Source organism: Physella acuta, unplaced genomic scaffold, assembly GCF_028476545.2.
Source record: "Physella acuta isolate Inbredline_101_S28 unplaced genomic scaffold, ASM2847654v3 ptg000975l, whole genome shotgun sequence".
NCBI lineage: Eukaryota > Metazoa > Mollusca > Gastropoda > Physidae > Physella > Physella acuta.
The window spans coordinates 284,199-307,553 of record NW_026732492.1 but is presented as its reverse complement, the minus strand read 5'-3'; the positions used below and the strand labels follow the sequence as shown (position 1 = coordinate 307,553).

At 41.3% G+C, this 23,355-nt stretch overlaps 1 protein-coding gene across 1 annotated transcript in view; it reads left to right on the top strand.

Moving 5' to 3' along the window:
* LOC131954140 (putative N-acetylated-alpha-linked acidic dipeptidase) overlaps positions 1-23,355 on the top strand; it is a 55,981-nt gene that overhangs the window by 11,296 nt on the left and 21,330 nt on the right. Inside the window, exon 2 of the mRNA XM_059317669.1 lies at positions 22,074-22,227. Coding sequence (XP_059173652.1) covers positions 22,074-22,227 — 154 coding nt within the window. The remainder of the gene's footprint in view (positions 1-22,073; positions 22,228-23,355) is intronic.

Sequence of the window (23,355 nt, the reverse complement as noted above, 5' to 3'; positions counted from 1 at the left end):
TCAGACTAGGCGGAGATAGACGGGGGTTTGACTAGGCTGAGATAGACGGGGGTTTGACTAGGCGGAGATAGACGGGGATTCGACTAGGCGGAGATAGACGGGGGTCTGACTAGGCGGAGATAGAAAGTGAATTAGATTCTATTGTATCGGACTGGTCTGGGGGACTCAATGTAACGAGGCGGGGGGAGTTCAATGTATATACATGAGCCTCTGTCGTGTGTGGGAGGCGAGGCTTGGAAGGAAAGTCTGGGTGTGGTGGTTGGACAGTGGGGGAGGATAGGAGAGACTGGGAGGGGCCTGTGAGCAACGTCTTGGAGGAACATGGTACCAGAGGTTGGAAGGTTCTGGAAGAAAATTTTTGTAAAGAGGTGTCGAAGAAGAATCTTGGGGATTTAAGGAAAAAGGAAGACTCTAGCTAGATGTTTGATAAGAAAATATAAAGATAGTAATTCTTTTTTGACATCTACATTTAAACGGGTAAACTTTTGTTGTTTTGTCCCCTTTTACATAATTTATATTTCAACTTACGTGATTTTGTCCTACGTTAAGGGGTCGGCGTGGTCGAGTAGGTAAAGCTCATGGTTGCTAAACCGAAAAGTCTCGAGTTCGAACCCTCGGGCAGAAGACAGTTACTTCAAAATCAAACAACTGCTGCCTTGTAGTTTGCTCTTGGTTGTGCAAAGGCTATGGAAGCAAATCAAACAACTGCTGCCTTGTAGTTTGTTCTTGGTTGTCCAAAGGCTATGGAAGCAAATCAAACAACTGCTGCCTTGTAGTTTGCTCTTGGTTGTGCAAAGGCTATGGAAGCAAATCAAACAACTGCTGCCTTGTAGTTTGTTCTTGGTTGTCCAAAGGCTATGGAAGCAAATCAAACAACTGCTGCCTTGTAGTTTGCTCTTGGTTGTGCAAAGGCTATGGAAGCAAATCAAACAACTGCTGCCTTGTAGTTTGTTCTTGGTTGTCCAAAGGCTATGGAAGCAAATCCAAAAAGAAAAACAGGCCAAGATCAATGGCGCATAACCAGTTGACTTAATTGTGTTGGAGGGGATCCCTTCCAACAAAAATAAGAACGAAGAAGAAAGAAGTCCCTGTTACATAATTTACATTACACAATTACAACCAGTAATCTTTCGTGGTTTTGTCCCTTTTGTTCCAGAGTTACTGTTCAACGTCAATATAAATGTGCATAATTTTTGTCATATTTCAGTCAATGCTTGTGGGTGTGGAGGCAAACCTGGTTCCTAACTTATTTTATTATACTGTTAAACAACCCGCACTTACACAGCTCACATATCACCTCACACACAGCACACATAACACCACCTACATCCCACCCCACACACCACCCACACAAACATCTCACTTGATCTCTAGCTTCATCCAACGACATCCCAAAGCATGCATCCCTATTCCCCCCCCCCCCACTAACAAGTATTGAATAGTCGTTTTCAAACTTAATCAGCCCTAGTGGACCCTCATCACGGTAAATTGCCCCTTCGCCTCGTCCGTCTTCGTTCTCAACTCAAGATTTGATTTCGAGAGAAAATCCCAAATTTCTCGTATTCTTCGATTCCCTCGAGTATTTCGGATCATTAAGATAATTTTGATCATTCTCAACCGTTCTATAATACTAATTTAGTCTTCGGCGGAGATTTCCCGAAAGTTCTATCATTTGTTCCGTTTTAAAATGTAACTTTTTAAAACGTTAATCTATAATTTTCGTTTTTTGAAAACGTCTTTTGAAAATGTGAGTTCTTTCGAAAGAAAAATCATTTCCATTTCCATACAAAATGAAAATAAAATTTTGGTAAACTCGCACGATTTTTCTAGAACGTGGAAGACACTAGAAACATTCATTCCCTTTAAGTAAAGAAAACCGATCGTTTACTTCCGTTGTTTCAGTGCGCATGCCTACTGGCCAGCACGTGACAGAGAGACAATTATGCCTGGTATCAGTCATGCAACGGGCACTCTAATGATCCATCACCGGAGCCAGCTCTGTCATCTGTCGTCTGTCATCTGGCATCACACAGCGTGGCGTGATGGACAAATCTTGTTGGAGTGACCCCATTGAAAGACGCAGGGTCACCGTTAATGACCCCCCCCCCCCTCCTCCGGGGTGAGCAATTAGCGCACGTGCTTGTAACCGACCTGTTTCTACTGAGCTCTCAGTGAGCACGAGCTCTTGCTGTTGCCTAAAAACACCAGAGCAATATCTGAACATTTGCCTAAAAACACCGGAGCAATATCTGAACATTTGCCTAAAAACACCAGAGCAATATCTGAACATTTGCCTAAAAACACCAGAGCAATATCTGAACAGTTGCAATGTCTCTCAAACACACGTACATAACGTTTTATCGACTCTAATGTAAAGAATCACAAATTTAGTTGGCAAATACATTTAGAGCAAAAACGTCTAATTAGAGAAAAATTAAATAAAATTATAATTTTTTTTTTGGAGTGGGGGGGGGGTGTATCTATCTCTTGTGTCTTTAACGATCAAATTCAGATATGTTTTACTGTTGAATCAGCGTTGTTTTAAAAGTGAATATAAAATCCCTTTTTAAAATAATTAAATATTAACCACTGGATAATGACTTTCTTGTTTTTGTGATGAATAGCTGTTCTTTGTGGCGGCTAATTAGACAGGGTTAGAAATAAACCGGCAACGTATATACCCCCTTACATACACAAACACACACAACATAATGTAATGAACGGTAACACTAACATTATGTAACATTATCTCAGGTAGCACGTGAGTACTGTACTGTGTTTGTCCATCTTTGTCTGACCCGTCGTACTTAGTGCACTTTTCTTATCTTCAAATTGAGTGTACAAATCAGCAATAAGATTGGGGTGATCGATATCTGATCAGACATGTCTCGTGCGGACGTATGATCGGCAGTGAGGGGGGGGGGGGGGGATCCGAGATAACTGTAATGGCGATTACCCCCGGTCGGGGGAGAGATGTTCTATACTGGGGGAGGTTAGGGGTACTCGATGGCAGGTCAGGGGGAGAGAAGCCCTACACAGGGGAGAGAAGCCCACACTGGGGAGAAAAGCCCACACTGTAGGAATTCAAGGGGAGTGAAGCGCACACTGTGCGAGGTCAGGGGAGAGAAGCCCACAATTTGGGATGTCAGGGGAGATAAGCCTACACAGGGGAGGTTAGGGGGAGAGAAGCCCACACTGGGAGAGGTCAGGGGAGGGGTTAGAGCTAGCTGTGCTGGTGATTTCTTGATTGGGGAGTTTGACTGACGCGAGTCAAGTCGGGAAGTGAAAGAGACGAGACATCTAGATGGACCTCCGACCTTTGCCATGGACCTTTGACCTTTAGAATAGATTGGTCGTCTCTAACGACACGCAGCGAGCCGCTTGAAGCAATGCATGCAATCGTTTGTTCTCGTTTAGATTAGAGTAATGTGCCCTTGGTGACCCGAGTGTGGTATGTAAATGAAACTATGGCAGACGTATGAAACAAATGAGCAGAAGGCGCGAATTTCGGCAGAAACCAGTTTTAGACGTGGAGTTGAAAAACATAAATGGCTGTAGAAACAAGACATTAGTTCTTCATTTATACAGGGGTGAATTTTTGACACATAACCGCACTTCAACTAACAAGTGTGTGTATTATTTCTGGATTTGTTGAGGTCAAAAGTTCAACCAACTTGTTTTACTTTTTTGTTGTTGGCGAGTGAATTCGATATTCCAGCTAGGCTTTCAATCTGTTTGCTGATATATTAATATTAATACTGCTAGATTCAATGCTTGTGGAATACAAAGATAAGAATAAATAATATTTGTAAAAAAAAAATTCATGTGCGTCAAATCCAAGCGCAGGTGTCTAGAGTTTAGCCGAATACCTAGCCAAAACAAAGCTTAACTATCTTGTTAGATAGTGCAGAGAGCAATCTTGCTGTCAGATGATTTAGAGAGAAATCTTGCTGTCAGTGTAGACAGAAATCTTGCTGTCAATGTAGAGAGAAATCTTGCTGTCCACATAGAGAGAAATCTTGCTGTCAATGTAGAGAGAAATCTTGCTGTCCACATAGAGAGAAATCTAGCTGTCAGTATTGAGAGAAATCTAGCTGTCAGTATTGAGAGAAATCTAGCTGTCAATGTAGAGAGAAATCTTGCTGTCTTTGTATAGAGAAATCTTGCTGTCAATGTAGAGAGAAATCTTGCTGTCAATGTGTGCCAAGAGTTATCTCGCTGCCCTAGTCCCAGAAGAATCTCTACAATCAAATATAGATGGAAAAAGGAAGCTGGTTTATTGAAAGGCATGTAAAGTGAGACAGATGGATATCGTGGCAAACGGGTTTTAACTAACATTGATTTTACCCTTAAGTGCTTGCTTGTGTAACTGGCTACATAAAGGTTCCGAGCATGGTGTAAATCTTATTACATTGGTGGAAATTATAATTGTTATTTCAAAATGTGTTATGTCGTGTGCTGCTGGTATGTACAGCTATGTGATTGATTCAGTGACACATCCATTCGGCTTTTGTCGATACATGACATTTAGAATATTGAACGACTCATTCATCGTTGGGCGATTTGCTGGAAGCTTTCGTCGTACAGAACTGTGCTTGGCATTTAGTAATAAAGGGCGATAATTGAATGGGAGGTAAGAAAATTAACAGAGAAAACAACACGCACACACATAATACATAGTTATATATATATATATATATATATATATATATATATATATATATATATATATATATATATATTATTGTGAGTGTATGTATAAAGAAATCATTCTATCTTGACCAATTTGTGTTATTATTTGTTTCGAGTGACTTAGTAATGTGAGAAAACGTATATAGCTGTATTCAGGACCAATTGCTGTATTTTTTAATAACGACTGTATGCGTCACAAACAAACAGTAATTAACACAATGATATTCCTGCTCTTTGTTCTACGCTAGCTGTGTGTGTACACGATAATGAACAGTCCCTGTGTAGGTGAGCATTGGCTCCTGGGTATGGGGCTATCACGTCAATAGAATAATGTACTCACGTTATTATGTTTGACGGCCTACTCACAGTGTATGATTACATTCATTAGCTTTTATTTTGTTTTCTTTGATTAATTTTTTATTTTTTATTATCTTTTTATTACCGTGTAACTGGATATTCCCTTTTACTTGCATGGTAATCGGATATTCCCGGTTATTTTACCGTAATCATAACATTCAAGTTGTGCGTGTTTCAGTGTTGAATGTTAATGTGGTATGTTAATAAGATAGTTATCCAGAGGCGGATTGAGGACGGTTGGCGGTGTGAGGTTGTGTGGGGCAGTGTGAGGCAGTTTAAGATTGCCTCGTTCTGACTCAGCGTCATCGACCTTTGTTGTATGGCAACCAACAATTAATACATTATTTCTGGATACATCATTTGGCATCAAAAGTGAGTTTGTTTTTTAATTCTTATGACAAGAAATGCCATTAGCGCAACGTATATTTATACAGTCTATCAAGATTTGTATAGCCACAGGTTCTCAATCCATACAATAAGGGACTGCTGTCTCAGAGACCTCTAGCATCTACTCAATCCCTGATGTAATTTTAGATCCTTTTAATAAGTCACCTTCTCTTTGATGTTTAAGGTTGGCACTAATTGTCCGCACTCGATCTACACACGTGACTTTAGCCATCTTTAATTGCCCGCCTATAATTAGTCACCTGTCAACTAATTCTTAAACTTTTTTGTCTTTATTCTTCTGATTTTCTGCCGGTTATCTAGTTGTCTTCTGCTTGTTTTTGCTGGTATTTTATAAGCTGTCAATCGTAGCCTAAAATTTTCAGAAAGTGATTCTCTTTGACCAACCACATCAAGCGCCCCCCGCCGTGCTCAGAACACAGATCCCAAACATAAGTTCCGAGCTCAGACCACAAACATAAGCTCCGAGCTCAGATCACAAACATAAGCTCCGAGCTCAGACCACAAACATAAGCTCCGCGCTGTTCTACTGGGCAACGCGGTCTTACAACAACTGGCCTTCTACCTCGGTCAAGAACAGATAAACTCTACTTCCCCTCCCCTAGGGACCTTTAAGTCCAGGAGCGTTACTTGACCTTACAGACAGCCTAATCCCATTAGAGATCGATCAATAAATGATCAGCTTAATCCCTAATCCATTGTTCTTTCACACACCGAGTCTTTCTCCGGCAGACCAACCACTGCAATTACTCGATTAATTATTGATTTTAATTATTGACGTCATGCCCTTTGAACTAATTAGGTCTTTGAATTTCAGTAAAAAGAAAATAAAAACTAAAAAAAAAGCTATCGTAAATCTCCCCCCTACCCCACTTGATTCAGGCAAGACGTTACTTAACAAAGCGAGCTTTTGTTAACTCCTTAACTCCTTCAAGCCTGCGAGCCGATTTAAAATGTATAAATAACTATCAACGTTCCCTTCATAATAAGCAAAGTTTGAAACTTACCATAAAAATAAAATTTAATAGCTGAGCGAAAATAAAAACAGCTCAAAAGGTAGGCGAAGGATAAAATCTTTCGCTCTGGCCGGCGTCAGTCAGGCGGAACAAACGGCCGGCCAATGAGGCGGAACGGCTGAGAGCAGAAAGTTGTCCGCGCCGTGCGTCCGGTCGATGGCCGGCTTCATTGCCGGTTTTGTTCCGGCTTTAATTTAGGTGGGGTTTTGTTTGGGCCAGGTCAGCGGTATGAAACACAACTGCCGGCTTGTTCGCATTGACGATTGTAAGGCCGGTTTTTTATGAGATATCCAAGCGCTGGAGAAATATTAATCGTATTACTCATATATTAGTGGCAACAATAGGTCAGCCAAAAATAGACGGAACAACTCTGATAAAGGAGATTTAATTCACTGGGAAAATGGAAGTTATAGGAGATGAATTAAACAGCTAAATATAGCTACAAACGTATTTTGACGAGCTCGTTACGGTTTTGTTTAAAAACATTCCCACAAGACAAGGTAATGTTTGTGTAAATTTTGTTGATGCCAGTTTTTTGTAAGTTTGTTGAAGGCGATGATGTTGAGATTAAAAACAAAGGCAAAGATGATGTTGAAAGTTGAATCATCTACAGCGGACAGATAATGTTGATATTTGAAACATCGGCAAAGATAATGATGAAATTAAAAACATCGACAAAGATAATGTTGAAATTGGAAACATCGGCAAAGATAATGTTGAGATCTGAGACATGCATCGATGAGGTCAATTTTTATCGTGTCCGGCTATCTCGTGCTAATGACACCAAATTAGCGGGCATCACGTGATGAGATCATTAGCAGATTTAAACATCGCAAAACAAACTCGGGCCACAGGAAACGAAATAAAACCCGGGTATCTTGGACATCTAGGCTTGGACGGGACTACAGCAGAATCCACATCAAGACGGAAACCACATGGGATGTAGGAACCACATGTGATGGTAGGAACCACATTGATGGTAGGAACTACACATGTTAGGAACCACATGTGATATTATAAAACCACGTGTGATGTTAGGAACCACAAGTTATAACTAAACCACATGACAGCAGGAGTCAAAACAAATTGGAAACCACACGTTCTAATTACAGCTAAACAGCGTAGCTAAATCACACGTTAAATACAAACACAGGTACTGCTGTTTAAATCGCTGGATTCAGTCCTGATTAAAATCAAATGCAATCAACTTAATCAATTAGCACCTCTCCTTAAACAAACACTTTTAAAAATAAAACAAAAGTCAAGTGTATTTTGATTTTGTGGATTTTGTGACTTGTGTTTCTCATGCTAGTTATATGGGCTCGGGTCTTTGTATGTGTGTGTGTGGGGGGGGGGGGGGGGGGGGGAAGGGGGGTGGAGGGGGTTAAGTGTATGTGGGGAGTCATATGTTTTAGTAATCTTAGCATTAATGTATGTGCTGTCGGTTACGGTATGTGTAAGATAGATTCATTAACTCAGCTGACATTCTAGAAATTGCCATGTGATTTTTAAAATGTAATTTTACATGATATAACACCCCCCTCTTTCCTTAGACTCGTTCGGTCTACCTCTTTCCAAGACACGCCCCCTCCCCTTACCCCCGTACTGTCCCCCTCTCCTGGAGGCGCCCACGGCGCTATTAAAATTTGAACCAGTATAAAACTGGAATTAAAACGTAGTTGCCGCCCCTGGATCCATCTCATCCAGCTGTCTCGACACAAGGTCTTAGACCCGGTTACCTTGACATTGATTCAATCCAATCGATCGCATATCGATCTACTACAGTGCAAAATTTTGTTGCCTTAAAGTGACCATCTGGAAGATCTGCTACAGTGTATTCTTTGTTTAGTTTTTTTTTTATTCACGATAGAAATAACGCAACGATTAAAATTGTTCGTATTGTGTACGGGCGTGCGAACCCGCCTTAGCATTATAAAAAAAATAACATGTTTTAAATTGTAAAAAGGACGATTAACATTTAGAACTACGATTAGCTGTGAGATGTTTGCATGCTGGTGTAGATGAAGTAGAGAGAAATCATGGCGTCATTACACAACGAGACCACATTATTTTAGTTGTAAGCTAATCTTGTTCAAATCTTTTAAATGTAGTTATCCATCAACAGAGTTGATAAAACTAAAACGACTACGTGCTATATATCGCTGTAGATACTCAATGTATTTTTCCAAAGTGTTTGTGTTTGAATAATGTATGGCTTCGTAGTCTCCACGTTAGGGTAACTCCTCCGGGCCCTGACAGATCAGGTGCCCCCCCCCCCCCCTTCCCCTGTCTTTGTCTCAGCTTTTAGAGCTGTCTGTTTGTTCCTTATCAGATAACCTCCCACTCGACGGTCGTTCAGTGTAAACAATGCAGGTCTAATTTGGGAGGGGAAGAGAAATTAACTCTATCTTTAAAAGGTCAGATTTGTCAAAACGGAGGCTGGTATCGGAAGAGTTATTGATCTTGGCTAGCCCAGTGTACACGCGGGAGATTAAGGATTATTTAATCATAATCAAATTAATCATCAACCAAGACATGGGGCTTAGAGTTATATTGATTGCAAAATGTTGTGCAATGTTTGTGTAAATAAGTGTACAGCCTAAGAGGCTTGTAGTGTAATTTTGAGTGTAGGGCGTCCATCTTTGAATAATAAAAATGTTAGGTAACTCAGCAATACGTTTATCCCCTTTGTCTCCATTTACTGCATAGTCTACAGTAAGCCATTTTTTTATCATGCAACATTAGCCGTAATCTTTTTGTATATTGTATAAACTATAGATTTTTTGACGCCCCGGAATAAAATAAAAATTGGATAATTAAATGGTAATGAATATTTTAGGCATTTACAGGATTTAGATCAATGTTTGATGCAGCATACACGCTGTTAACTAGGAGAAAATATGTTTTGTGTTGTAAATTGTTAGGTGGAACTCTAAATAGATGTTTTGTGTTGTAAGTTGTTGGTTGATAAAGAGTCTATGTGGTAGTTCTAGTGATATTCAGGTGGGTTATGTGGAGAGTATGGGTGGTTGACCACACGACCTCCATACGACCACCACTCACTGGCATACGACCTATAGACAACCACCACACATTCAGTAGCCGCACAATCAGTACCCAACACCACACCATCACCACACATCCATCACAAGACCACCACAAGACCACCACTGACCGCCATTGACCCACTGAGCTGCTGTTGAAAATAAATTGCGTCTCGAATCACAATCATGGCCGAATAATTCATTTTCATCCCCTCGCTCGCCAGGGGAGTGAATAAGAAATCAAGGGACTTAACTGTTGGACTCGGTGAGCCCCTGAACTCCCATGAGTCCAGTTGTGACGTTGAAGGGTCAGCGTGAATAATTTATTCGCGCCACTTTGCGGGGCTTGAATTGTTTTGTAAGAAATTACAAAAAGGTCACGTGGTTGATTGATGAAAACGGCTTGAAACGAAAAGATTTGTCCCCCCCCCCCTGCTATGGCTTATTGGCAAAGTTAAACAAACATTGGGCGGGGCAGTGGGAAGATATTGTGTAAGGGGAGAGCAGTGGGAAGATATTGTGTAAGGGGAAGATGACGTGTATCATAGGAGTTGTCTTACAGACACATTTGTCAGACATTTAATATCTCGCACACTTTATACCTCCCTCACTCAGGAATCTCTTCAGATCCCCCCTCCCCCTCCACATAACAGCGGGTACCGTCCGCCTTCAGAACGAAAGAGAAATTTATATAGAAAATATATACTTTTACCATTTTCCGCCTCTCCCTCCAAAATTTGCAAGTGCCCCCCCCCCCCCCTCGCGATCCCCCGGAAAAAAGTCTGAAAGAAACACTGCCCACTCTCCATACCTCCCAACCACATACTTTTCACCACCCCTCTCTCTCGCTATACCTCCTTCGCTCCATACCTTCCTCCATCTATACCTCACATAGTCCATATCTCCGTCATTTTATACTTTCCACACTCAATACCTACCTACATAGTTTATATTATTATTAGAATACTTAACACATTGTTTATATTACAATCAGTTACATTTATATAGCAGCTTATGTTCAGAAAGCGAATAACTACCTTGAGTGTGTAGACAGCAATGGGCCTGCTACAATCACCGTGGTCAGCGAACCGTAGCATCGCTGCCAAGTAACTGGTGCTGACGTTTTTCTCCCACAAGCCCTTGCGGTTCAGACGTTCCGGAACCACGTATGGAGAAATCCGCTCTCTGACGACAATGGCATTCAACAGACAGGAAATTGGGAATCACGTCGCTAAAAATAGCGCGGGCGTTTTTAGACCGTCGCTTTATTCCTTGTTTTCAACGGTTATTGCGGTGATATTTTCGACATCATATTTGTGATGTTTTCAAAAGTTATTGCTATAATACAGTGACATTTCTGACATCACTTTTGTGATGTTTTCAACTGTTATGGTGAAGATATTTCTTTTCTCTTTTACTTTTGTTATGTTAGCAGTAAGGGAAACAATCAGTTTTGTCTTCACTTTGAATTAATGTGATCAAGTTTGTCTTAAAGTTAACACTGATTTGGCCAAGTTTGTCTTAAAGTTAACGTGATTTGGCCAAGATGGTCTATATTTTTATCTTATATTCACTGAAACCAGATGTGGGAATGTACTTTTGGACTATAATCTGTCTAGTTTTGTTCCACATTTCACTTGTTATTGGTACTTCAACAACTGAGGTACCTCAGATATTCAACAACTGAGGTACCTCAGATATCCAACAACTGAGGTACCTCAGACATCCAACAACTGAGGTACCTCAGATATCCAACAACTGAGGTACCGCAGATATCCAACAACTGAGGTACCTCAGATATTCAACAACTGAGGTACCTTAGATATTCAACAACTGAGGTACCTTAGATATTCAACAACTGAGGTACCTTAGATATTCAACAACTGAGGTAAATTAGACATCCAAAAACTGATATAACTTCTTCCACGAGATACGTGGCGACGCTAGTGATACTTGACCTCATTGACCAAAAACTGTCGTCTTCAAATTTCGCTGTATTTGGCTTCACATTTGTCTTCACATTTCGCTGTATTTTTCTTCACATTTCGCTGTGTTTGGCTTCCTCTTCTCTTGTATTTTTTTCTTTCTTCGTGAGGGTTCTCAGTAATCTTAGAGCGTGTGGGTATTCTTGTGTTGTTTTATTGTGTAGGTTTTATTGTATGGGTTTTTTTATGTTTGGTTTTCTTGGTAGAAGATGTTCTTTCATTGATTGTCTCTTCTGCTGTCCACGGTCACGTGATCCATAACGTCTGCCAATACAGTTCTTCATATTGTAACAGCCGACATATGAGGTATCTCAGCCAACCACCAACTGAGTTACCTCAGCCAACCACCAACTGAGGTACCTCAGCGAATCACCAACTGAGGTACCTCAGCGAATCACCAACTGAGGTACCTCAGCGAATCACCAACTGAGGTACCTCAGCCAATCACCAACTGAGTATACATCTCATATCAACCCAACACGTCTATGTTTACATTGAGTCGGCTGGACATTTTAAAACATGTTTTTTTATAACCGCTAAGCTGTCGTCTGCTTCTTTTATTTTAAGCCACTCTAGAAAATTCGATTTTTTTTAACGGAAAACTATTTCTAGAAGCTTCTCGACATCCAGGTCTCTGTATCCTTCCCCGTCTCGGGCCCTGTTTGACAAATTAAAATAATGTGCCTCCACTTTCGGCTGTTAGACACCGGGATGGGGGGTCGGGGTTGGGGGGGGGGGTCTTCTACCCAGCAGCATCCAAACAAACATAGCTGCCACCCCGTCTGGGTCGTCTGCTGACCCACACGGAGCAGACGAATTGCCTTCTTGACATGTGAGAGGCAAGATTTCAAGAACTTTTGGGACCAGGTCACGTGATCAAATCATTGGAGTCTGATGTACGGTGTCGGGTGGACTGAAATGGTTCAACTCATCAAATCTGATGCATTGGATATTTTAGTGATTTGCTCAGTCATAAATATCCCTCATGGTTTTTTTAAGCTTTATATGACAACCGGGGATATCGAATAACATTTAATTAGTTGGACATGTTTATTACCAGCCGTATTATCCCTGACAATTACAGATGTAATTTAGAACATCCCAACACTGACATCAGGCTTACAACATGTAATTGAGATGATAGAACATCTGAAATCTGTCTTTTATCAGACATTATTTATCAGCGAGCCCATTAGAGGTCCATCAAATAAAAAACATCCGTTTTTTTATTTGGTCGTCTTTTGATTCTTCTGACATGGAGAAAACGCAGGTTTTAAAATGTTGGACAGTCTTGTTAGACAGACATTTAGTACAGCCTAACATGTTGGACAGTTTTGTAGTGCATCTGCCAGACAGCTGCCCTCTAGGACAGTCAGCCTTCAAGGACAGCTGTAATACAGGAATATAGGATGGACAACGCTGTATATTGGGCAGTTTTGTAGGTCACACTTGAATGACAACCCTCTATTAAACACACCTCTAGGACAGTCCTGTATAACAGCCCAGTATAACAGCCTTGTATAACAGCCAAGTATGACAGTCAAGTATGACAGTCCTGTATGACAGTCCTGTATGACAGTCCTGTATGACAACCAAATATGACAGCCGTGTAGACTGTGCCCAGCCTTATGTTCCATCCAAAACGTTGTGCCAGCGAGGCTAGTTTTAGATGTCAATCAGAACGGCCCTGAGCACTTGTCTTTGAATATTTGATACGGTGGCTCGTGTGTGTTGGCTGTGAGAGCTTCAAGATTTTATGTCGGCTTCAGTTATTGGCCTTTAAATTGTAGTTTTTTATTCGAATTATGGGCCTTAGAGATTTTAAAAGTGTTGTCTTATAAATTTTATTTGAGGCTGGAGTTATCGGACTTAGAAAAGTTTTTGCCTTGACGTATAGACTTTAAAACTGTATTTTCGGCAGAGTTGTTGGACTTAATTATTATTATTAATTTTTTTTTTGCTAGAGAAATTTGTTTTGAAATTATATTTTTGGTTAGAATAATTAGCCTTAAATTGGCATTTTTACCTAAAAACGCATTCTCCCTAGAATTATTGTCCTTAAAAGTTTATTTTTGGCTAGAGTTGTTGGCCTTACGATTTTATTTTTTTGCCCAGCTATTAACCATAACATTTTGCCATCATTACGCTATTTGGTTATTTATAACTTCTGAGAGAAATGTCTACACCAGGCATAGACCTACGTAGACGTGGGGAGAACTGACCTTTCGCCCCACTACCTTTATATGCCAGATTCAGCCGGAGTAATGTGTTCATTATAAACATCTGCATGTTGAATGTTGAGCTTAATGATGTTGATTGTAAACGATATTATGTTGATGATAAACATTTCCACGATTTGAAGCCAACAACAAACATTCCATATTTGCTTGAAACAAAATTCTGACGACTCCGCTTATATTTGGTTTGTACCGACCTCGACCTCCCATCCCCACCCGGGGGGGGGGGGGTCTAAATATTAAATTTCAAAGCGTAAAGTAAATCACCAGGATAGACCCCCGCATCATCAATTTAATCTGGTAATTAACTGTCATGTTCGGCCGCGTTTGATTTGTTTATGGAATAAATTATTCACGACACCGTAGACAGGGGTACGATGTAGCCTGAGTCTACGTCAATCAATACCCCGGGGGGTGTGGGGGAGGGGGGGGTATGCGGGGAGGGGATTCCAGGATTTTATAAAGCTTCTTACATCTCATCGTTATTCTGAAGGATGTTCTTTTTTTTTTTTTTTTTTTACTAATCTAGACTTATGTGAGGAGAGTGGATCGTGTTGCGACATTCAAAACTAGAAATCAGTGACGTAGTTAGGACAGGGGAGATGGGGCGACAACAATAAGGGCGCCCATCCTTTGGGGCGCCAAAAGTGGTAGAAAAAAAATTTAAATATCATTTTTAGCGATAGAAGTGGTAGAATAATATAAATATTGGCGGGGGGGGGGGGGGGGGTGTGCGACGAGATTGCTAGTTCGCCCCTGGTGCCGGAATAGATCGCTACGCTCATGAGAGAAATCACTATGAAGATTAGTTAAACTAGACAAATCTATGTATTTTAACAAAACACGTGTTAAATATATAAAAACATTGAATAATTAGTACAAAACCTATTTTACTTGTAAAGTCAAGAATCTTCGTATAGGCACGTGAATGTCTGTGCTGCAGTGTTTATATTTGCTTCACTGGGGAGAACTGATTAATTTGCTTTAATTAATGCCAAAAAATCATTATTCATCAATTTATGTGGCTTTTTGTTTTAATTGCGCCTAGAAAATCATTATTCGGCAATTACTGTGGCTAAGCAACGAGATAGCAAAGTTATTTTTTGTGTTCATTTCTTGACATTTCCATGCTGAATATTTAAAGAAAACGGCTTCATCTTACGTTTGACCAGGTCACGTGTTTAGGGAGCTCAGGTTTTAGTTTCTAGGTCATAACGTCTGCTTCGTCTAGTGGGTTTCTTGTTCGTCATTAAAAGTGGGTTTCTTGTTCGTCATTAAAAGTGGGTTTCTTGTTCGTCATTAAAAGTGGGTGTCTTGTTCGCCATTAAAAGTGGGTTTCTTGTACGACATTAAAAGTGGGTTTCTTGTTCGTCATTAAAAAGTGTTTTTTTTGTTCGTCATTATAAGTGGGTTTCTTGTTCGTCATTAAAAGCGGGTTTCTAGCACGACATTAAAAGTGGGTTTCTTGTTCGTCATTAAAAGTGGGTGTCTTGTTCGCCATTAAAAGTGGGTTTCTTGTTCGACATTAAAAGTGGGTTTCTTGTTCGTCATTAAAAGTGGGTTTCTTGTTCGTCATTAAAAGTGGGTGTCTTGTTCGCCATTAAAAGTGGGTTTCTTGTTCGTCATTAAAACTTGGTTTCTTGTTCGTCATTAAAAGTGGGTTTCTTGTTCGTCATTAAAAGTGGGTTTCTTGTTCGTCATTAAAAGTGGGTTTCTTGTTCGTAATTAAAAGTGGGTTTCTTGTTCGTGATTTAAAGTGGGTTTCTTGTTCGTCAATAACAGTAAATTTCTTGTTCGTTATTGAAAGTGGGTTTCTTTTTCGTCATTAAAAGTGGGTTTCTTGTTCGTCATTAAAAGTGGGTTTCTTGTTCGTCATTAAAAGTTGGTTTCTTGTTCGTCTTTAAAACTTGGTTTCTTGTTCGTCTTTAAAAGTGGGTTTCTTGTTCGCCTTTAAAATTGGGTATCTTGTTCGTCATTAAAAGTGGGTATCTTATTCGTTTTTAAAAGTGGGTGAATTGTTCGCCTATAAAGGATAGTCAATAGTTCGGTCGCCATTAAATTTCTTTAAAAACTGGAGTCTTGTTCGTCATTAATCGCTAGTGAATTGTCGTCTAAATCTCGGCGACTTGTTCGCCCCAATAGTGGGTGAATGTATCGTGTCTAAGTATAGGCGAGTTTTTCGTCTTTAAATGTTGACCATTTGTTGATGTGTCACGTGATCTGAGTCAGAGCAAGGAGGTTATCCCAACAGGACGATACCACAGAATACGGTGACCACGTGGTCCCTATCCGCCAATCAATCCTAAGCGGATTATCCGTCTAATTACGCTCAGTGTATGGATGGGATCGATATCACTTTGATGTTATTGATAAATTAGTATCGATAAGACGAATACGCTGCGCGATACAACAAAGAGTTGGGGGAATTATCCCCCGTTAGTGCGTCCCTTGAAGACTGAGATAGGGCGTTGGAAGGTGGGTATAGGGTCACATGATACAAAGAACTGTGAGGGAATTTGTCCCAGGGGTATAGGGAGGGGAGGGGGGTGAGAGGGTTACTGACGGGTTGATATTTGTGTATCATTTCGTCTGTGTGTTCTTGTGTGTATGTTTATGTAACACTAACACAATACAACCTGAAGATATACCACGCCTTACCCACCCCCCCCCCCCGAAGGCATGGTATTCAAATGCCCCATCCTCGACGTGATTCCCACACCTCCAGGAGTGAACCCTTCCATCCCTGGCATGATACCCTCCACCCCAAACATGATACCCCCACCCCAGACATCATACCCCCCCACCCTAGGCATGATACCCGATACCTTTAATCAAACATGGACTCCGCGATCAGCACAGAAAATTACAACACATTAGATGGTCTCACATATCACTGCTGTCATATCCGATGTCATCTGGCAATGTCATCACTGACATGTGATACTTCTTGTCGTCTGGAGAGGGATATCATCACGTGCATACGGTTAAATGCCATGGCGTCTGTTAGATTATCTATCATGATGAAAGAGGGGGGGGGCACTATAGGATAAAACTAATTTAAGCAAAATTTATTACAGAATAAAAAAGATTAAACTTTGTGTGTGTAAATGTCGTTAATGTTTGTTCATCGTCTATAAAATCTATCGCAGTTTAAAACATACTATTGTGTTTTAAATAGTAAAAATTTAATATCTTTTAATTCCAATATGATTGTCTGAAACTCTACTTCTTCTACTCCATTCTGGTTGTGAATTTCAGATTTACTGAGTTGTAATTACATCTCTATAGCCCGGACGTCCTGTAGTGATAAATTGATATGGAGTGGTCATTCCGCTCACACTCGCGGTCATGTCACCCACACACGTGCATGAGCTATTGCTGAGCACCTTGATTCTATTTATAGATAACCGGCTCCCAGCGTGCCTCAGCAAACAATACTCAATCATAAAACAACCTGCTGCAAAGATTCTAGTGCAGAAAAATTTATTATTGTTACGTTTATCCCCCCTTTTATCACGTGGGGTTACCGCCCTTGGTTGATTGTTATGTGTTATGTATTCATTACATTTCCGCAGTTGGTTTTTGTCGACTCTACATGATCCAACAGTAAACATGCAGAAATGGATAGATCTATATTCGTGTCAAAAGTTTCCCATCGACTTTTTTCTTCTGACATAGTTTTAGTTATATGTGTGTCGGCATCTCCTGGCCGCATGGTGAGACTTGAGCCTCACTTCTACTAGTTCTACTGCCAGATCACCACACAATAGTGAGACTTGGACCACATGACCACCACGTGTTCACCATACGAAAGTGAGACTTTCTCGTAGCTTAGCCAAATTTGGTTACCAACTAATCTTAGAAATTTTAAGCACCGTCAAATGTGAATTCAAAGATTTTGGTTAGCTTGTGCTAGCTGGTTTTTCTAGCTGTTCTTGGTGCATTAGACTTTATTACCAGGTAAACTGTTTACTTACCTGTTTATACACACACACACACACCTTATATATATACATATGCGTGTGTCTCTATGTGTGTAAAGTCTGTGTATAAGAGAGGTATACCCGAGTATCTAGCTGTGTGTAAAGTCTGTGTATAAGAGAGACTTTAATCACAGCAAGATACTCTGGTATACCTGTGTATAAGAGAGGTATACCCGAGTATCTAGCTGTGTATAAGAGAGGTATACCCGAGTATCTAGCTGTGATGTGTGTAAAGTGTGTGTATAAGAGAGGTATACCAGAGTATCTAGCTGTGATTTGAACTGGTGCCACCTTAGAGCCTGCTCCAGGCGCCCGTTACCATAGTAACGTCCCATAATGAACTTAGCCGTTATTTACTCTGGCCTCTATTGGTTGACATTTTTTGCTAGAGAGACCCCGCAACTAGTCCTCCCTGGACTTGATGATGAATTGTTTACTTTCGTAGGGACATCACAATTTTAATTTCTCTGAAAATTTTTAGTGACAAGTTCATGTACTAAATGGAACCAAATGAGAAGGCGCTCGTGATAAAAGAATTGCTGAAGTTTTCATGCAATTAACTTTTTACTTTCTCGTATATACGAAGTATAGAGAAAGTCTTGTAATCGTGCAAAAAAAAATCGAGATTTTCACATATCTCGACGTTTTACACCTCACTGATACGGAAAAACATAATTTTGCAATCTTGTCCTTATGTCTGTGTGTCTGTCTGTCTGTGTGTGTGTCTGTCTGTCTGTGTGTGTGTCTGTCTGTATGTAAACACGATAACTTGATTACCGTTACAGCTAGGTTTATGAAATTTCATATATAAGTATTTTATCAAAATCATAGATCCGTATCAACTTTTTAACGATTTCCGATAACCGGAAGTGGTACTTTTTCTACTTTGAATTTTTCAAAAGCCTATAACTTGAGTACTATTTCAGATAGATAAATGAAATTTCACATGAGTAATTTCCGTTGACCGGAAGTACTAATTTACGCTATTTCCGATTTCTCAAAAAACGCATGTAAATTTCTAAAGTACTAATAATATTGCGCACTATTATGTACATTTTGTTTTGGCGTTCGCTTGGTGCGCAATTCTTTTTTCTATGAGATTCTATTCTATTTTTAAAAGTTTAAGTAATTAAAAATCATGTCTATATTCCAAGTTATATAAGAATATTCGAGAAAGTTTAGGGGAGATCACTCCCAGTTTATTTTATTTAGAGTTTTCTAGTGTTTCTTTTAATAGTTTACGCCCCACCGCCACATCTATCGGCTGATTGGTGGGATTTTAAAATCACGTGACCTAGCTTGACGTGCGACGGCTGGCTAGCGCCGCGTTGATAAGCTTGGGCCATGAATGTCAAGGTTGGATGTAAATTTAACACATGCTTTTACTGCTGAATGTTGATTCCCTCTGGTGGCGGGGTTGTGGGTCCACAAGCATCGGACCCCGATTACCGTACGGGTCGTAAATTGTTAATGTCCACGTCTGCATGCAATGTCTCGTTGGGTGGGGAGGGGGGGAGTAACTCTCTTCTCGTCCCCCTACAGAGTTATCGTGTGGCGGTTCCGGGTGTCGGTTCCGGGTGTCGGACAGGCTTGTGGTGGTGTGGCACGCGACGTCTGCTTGTAGGCAGGGCAGAGGCTGGGGTTTCGTTGTTTGGGGGCGATGTAAGAGGGTGGGGGGGGGGGGGGAGAAGAGGTCACATGACCTGATGTACGTGAGGTCTTGTGACTTCATGGGGTCTTGTGACTTCATGAGATGGTATAACCACTTGAGGTTATGTGACATTGTAAGTTAGGGTTAGGTCTTTTGACTATATTTGAGCACATGAGGTGTACATGAGGGAGGTCACGCCACTTGGACCTTGGTGTACATGAGGTCAGGCGACCTGGTGTACATGTGGTCAAGCAGTTTTACTAGAGGTCCATTTCTATACACATCTTTGTCCGAATGTCATCATGTGTCACGCACTTTGATGTAAGAAGTTTATTACTCTCCCCTCCCCCATGTGTGATGCCTCGTGTTTTGTCTACCCCCCAACGTGTGACGCCTCGTGTTTTGACCCTCACCCCCAACTATGATGCCTTGTGTTTTGTCCCCCACCACCGTCCCCCACATGTGTGATGCCTCGTGTTTTGCCCCCCCCCCCACGTGTGAGGTATCGTGTCCCCCCCCCCCCACCGCCAACCGTGGTTCTCGCCCCCCCCCCCCCGCCCCCTTGTGTGCGGTCTCGTGTTTTGCCCCCCCACCCCACCCCAATGTTTTATGCTTCGTGTTTTGTCCACCCCCGAGCTGTCATGCTGCACGTGCGAATGTTGCCGTGGCTTTGATGTTTTTGTTTTGATGTGCCGGATCTATCAACTGGTCACGTGACTGATGAGGGTTTACCTGAGACGTCTCCCGTTAAACCAATCAGCACAGTCCGTTAAACCGTCCACCCAGGACAGTCCAGATTTTTAGAACTCAGATTTTGTTTTCCTTCCATCCGAGCCGAGGATTGGACATGCCGCCATGTTGATGTTCCATTAACCTGTCTCACTCGATTTAAAATTTATACCTGGTTTTGGCTTCGTACAGCAGCCGCCATTGTCCGTCTCGAATTGCGTTTCGTTTTACCCGCATCGAGTATTAAAGGCGTACAGGTTTTATTTCTTTGCTTGTTTGTAATTTGAACATGTCGGCGCCTTTTTAATTCAAATTGTAGTTCCGATGTTTTATACCGGGGCTCACAAACACAAACGTGCTCCTTCCGGGGAGGCGTGGGGATTTGTCAGTGGATCCGAAATGTTTTACTGGAACTTTTTTCCCCCTAATAACTAAATTAAATACATAAACGCCAAAATAACCATTTTACTAACAGATTTTGTGTGATTTGTTAAAGCTTCTTCTTTCTTAATTTTTAATGTGGGATCCCTCCAACTCAATCAACTATTACGTGTCAACTTGTTATGCGCCATGTAGGCCGTTGCTCCAATTTCAGCCTGCTATTAATATTATTATTCTTTTTTTTTGGTTTCCATAGCCTTTGTGCAACAAAGAACTAACTACAAAAAAAAGCAGTTTTTGAGTTGTCTTTCCTAGAAGAGTTGCTGTCCCTTGAAGCAATTTTAACCTTATTTCAAAGACCATTATTTTAATGGTTAGTGTGGAGACGTACTCAATTTTTCCCCAGAACAAGATGGTGAGCTATTGCTTATACCCACATAAAAAAAAACAGCAACATTTACTCTAAGCCTCTCTCATGCAAACAACGAGCACGAAAGTGAGGCCGAAATCACGTACGTTTTTTGTCTATGTCGCTACGCCGATTTACTAGTGGTATAAGGAGAACATGCTTGACATATTCAAGCATAGGAGAAAACCAACCTGGGTGCTAAAAGGGGTCAAATGCAAACGTTATGTTTACCTAAGACGCCCATAGTAGTATAGTGGTAACGAAGGGCGCCATTAGGCTGTAACGAAGAACGCCAACAACAACTACGCTAATTAGGGGTCGGCACGTGAGCAATAACAAAGAACTATCTCGCTCACCGTCACGTGTGATTGGCCGTATCGGGGCTGACCATCTCACCTGGAAGTTACCTGGATGGGGAATCAATGCCTCGCGCCACCTCGTGCCTGCCCCCACCCCCAGACCGCTGAATTGATCCGTTGACTCACCCACTAATGAATATCGGCGTTAATGAGTCACTTAAAAACTCGGACTGTAGCCTTATTGTTGCCGGCCCTGCAGTCGAGGGCGACCACCTTTGTCACCCCGCCCCACCCCGGGCAGGCGCGGCTTTCACCCTCGTCCGTTCAGTGTGTTGTCTGCCCTTGGTTGCTACATCCGTGTTTGACCATCTCGTACTATACCGGCTCTGTGATGATACATTTCTAACAGGTAACATTTGATATCAAGGCGACTTTAGATTTAAGTTTGTACAGTTGACTTTTTCAAATTTCTCGTTCAACTTGTGGATTGTACCGTAGACTTTGGCGTGTTTGTACCGAGGTGGACGAACCCAAGACTTGGCTCCTAATATGTAAATGTGCCCAGTGTCCAGGGTTTACTCCGGGCAGGAGAAGTGTACTCACGCCGTTAACTTAGTTAAAAAGAGAAGATGACTTTTTTCTCTCAGAGAAATACACTTTTTTTTTCTTTTTGGTTGAAGAAAACTAAATACGTTAAAATGTTACCGCTTGTTGATTTATGCTCTATGTTTTACTTAAATGTTTCATGTACGTTCACTTTAGCTCTTCTCTTTTTACCTCGTCTACGTTTTTAAATCTGCCCCCCACGACTTAAGCTCCTAACTCTGCCCCCCACAACATAAGCTCCTAACTCTGCCCTAACTTAAGCTCTTCTCTGTGTTTCAGCATGCCGTCCCGGGGTTACATAGCCGGCAAGCCGGTGTCGCGATGGGAGGCCGACTCGGACAACATCGACATCGAGTACAAGAACCTGGACAAGCCCGTCCAGCAAGCCAGGTGTGCCCAGTGTCTGAGTGGCAAGAAGGGTTTAGCCATCAAGGTAATCTGTCAGATTAGTGGGGAGATTAGCCATCAAGGTAATTATAGCCAGGTGTGCCCAGTGTCTGAGTGGCAAGAAGGGATTAGCCATCAAGGTAATCTGTCAGATTAGTGGGGGGATTAGCCATCAAGGTAAATATAGCCTGGTGTGCCCAGTGCCTTAGTGGCAAGAAGGGATTAGCCATCAAGGTAATCTGTCAGATTAGTGGGGGGATTAGCCATCAAGGTAATCTGTCAGATTAGTGGGGAGATTAGCCATCAAGGTAATATAACAGTCAGATTAGTGGGGGGATTAGCCATCAAGGTAATCTGTCAGATTAGTGGGGGGATTAGCCATCAAGGTAATCTGTCAGATTAGTGGGGAGATTAGCCATCAAGGTATATAGCCAGGTGTGCCCAGTGCCTGAGTGGCAAGAAGGGATGTAACGGACACCTATCTACCAGCCAGATAGATGGTGAACGCCCCCGGATTCTTTCTTGGGGTTATATGCAAATGACTTAAAGCCTAAATGAATGGACATTAACTCAACATCACACTAGGGCTCGATTTCGATGTCTAGGGAAAACTAGTGAAACTATTGAAGTTAACAACTCATTCAATCTGCATACAACCTTTAATAAGCGAACACAGTTGTGGCAGATCACAAGGTTAAACAACATAAAATATTTAGTTTAAAAAATAACAAAACCCAACTTACAAAGCGTAAGAAAAAATACTATCACAGATTCTAACACTGTATAAAAATAGCCACAGGTCACACAACACTGCTATAGCATCAAGAATCACTTGGCCACAAGTAATATAATACTAGAATATTTAAACAACTTAAGAATGCATAGCACACTCAGGACTTAAGCTCTCTCACGTTCAAATGGTCAGAATCTACTGCCGGACAAAATGGACGGCCTGGTCAAGATAGACTGCTTGATCAAGGTGGACTGCCTGGTCAGAATGGACTGCCTGGTGCTGGTTGTGTTTCCTATTGTGTGACACTTATGTGGTTCTAACCACTAGGCCACTAATGGTGTTCCTAACCACTGTGCCACACTACTCGGCTCCAAACCGAGATTCTAAGCCACTAGACCACTAGACACCATAGACTATACTCAGCTCCACACCGAGTAATCG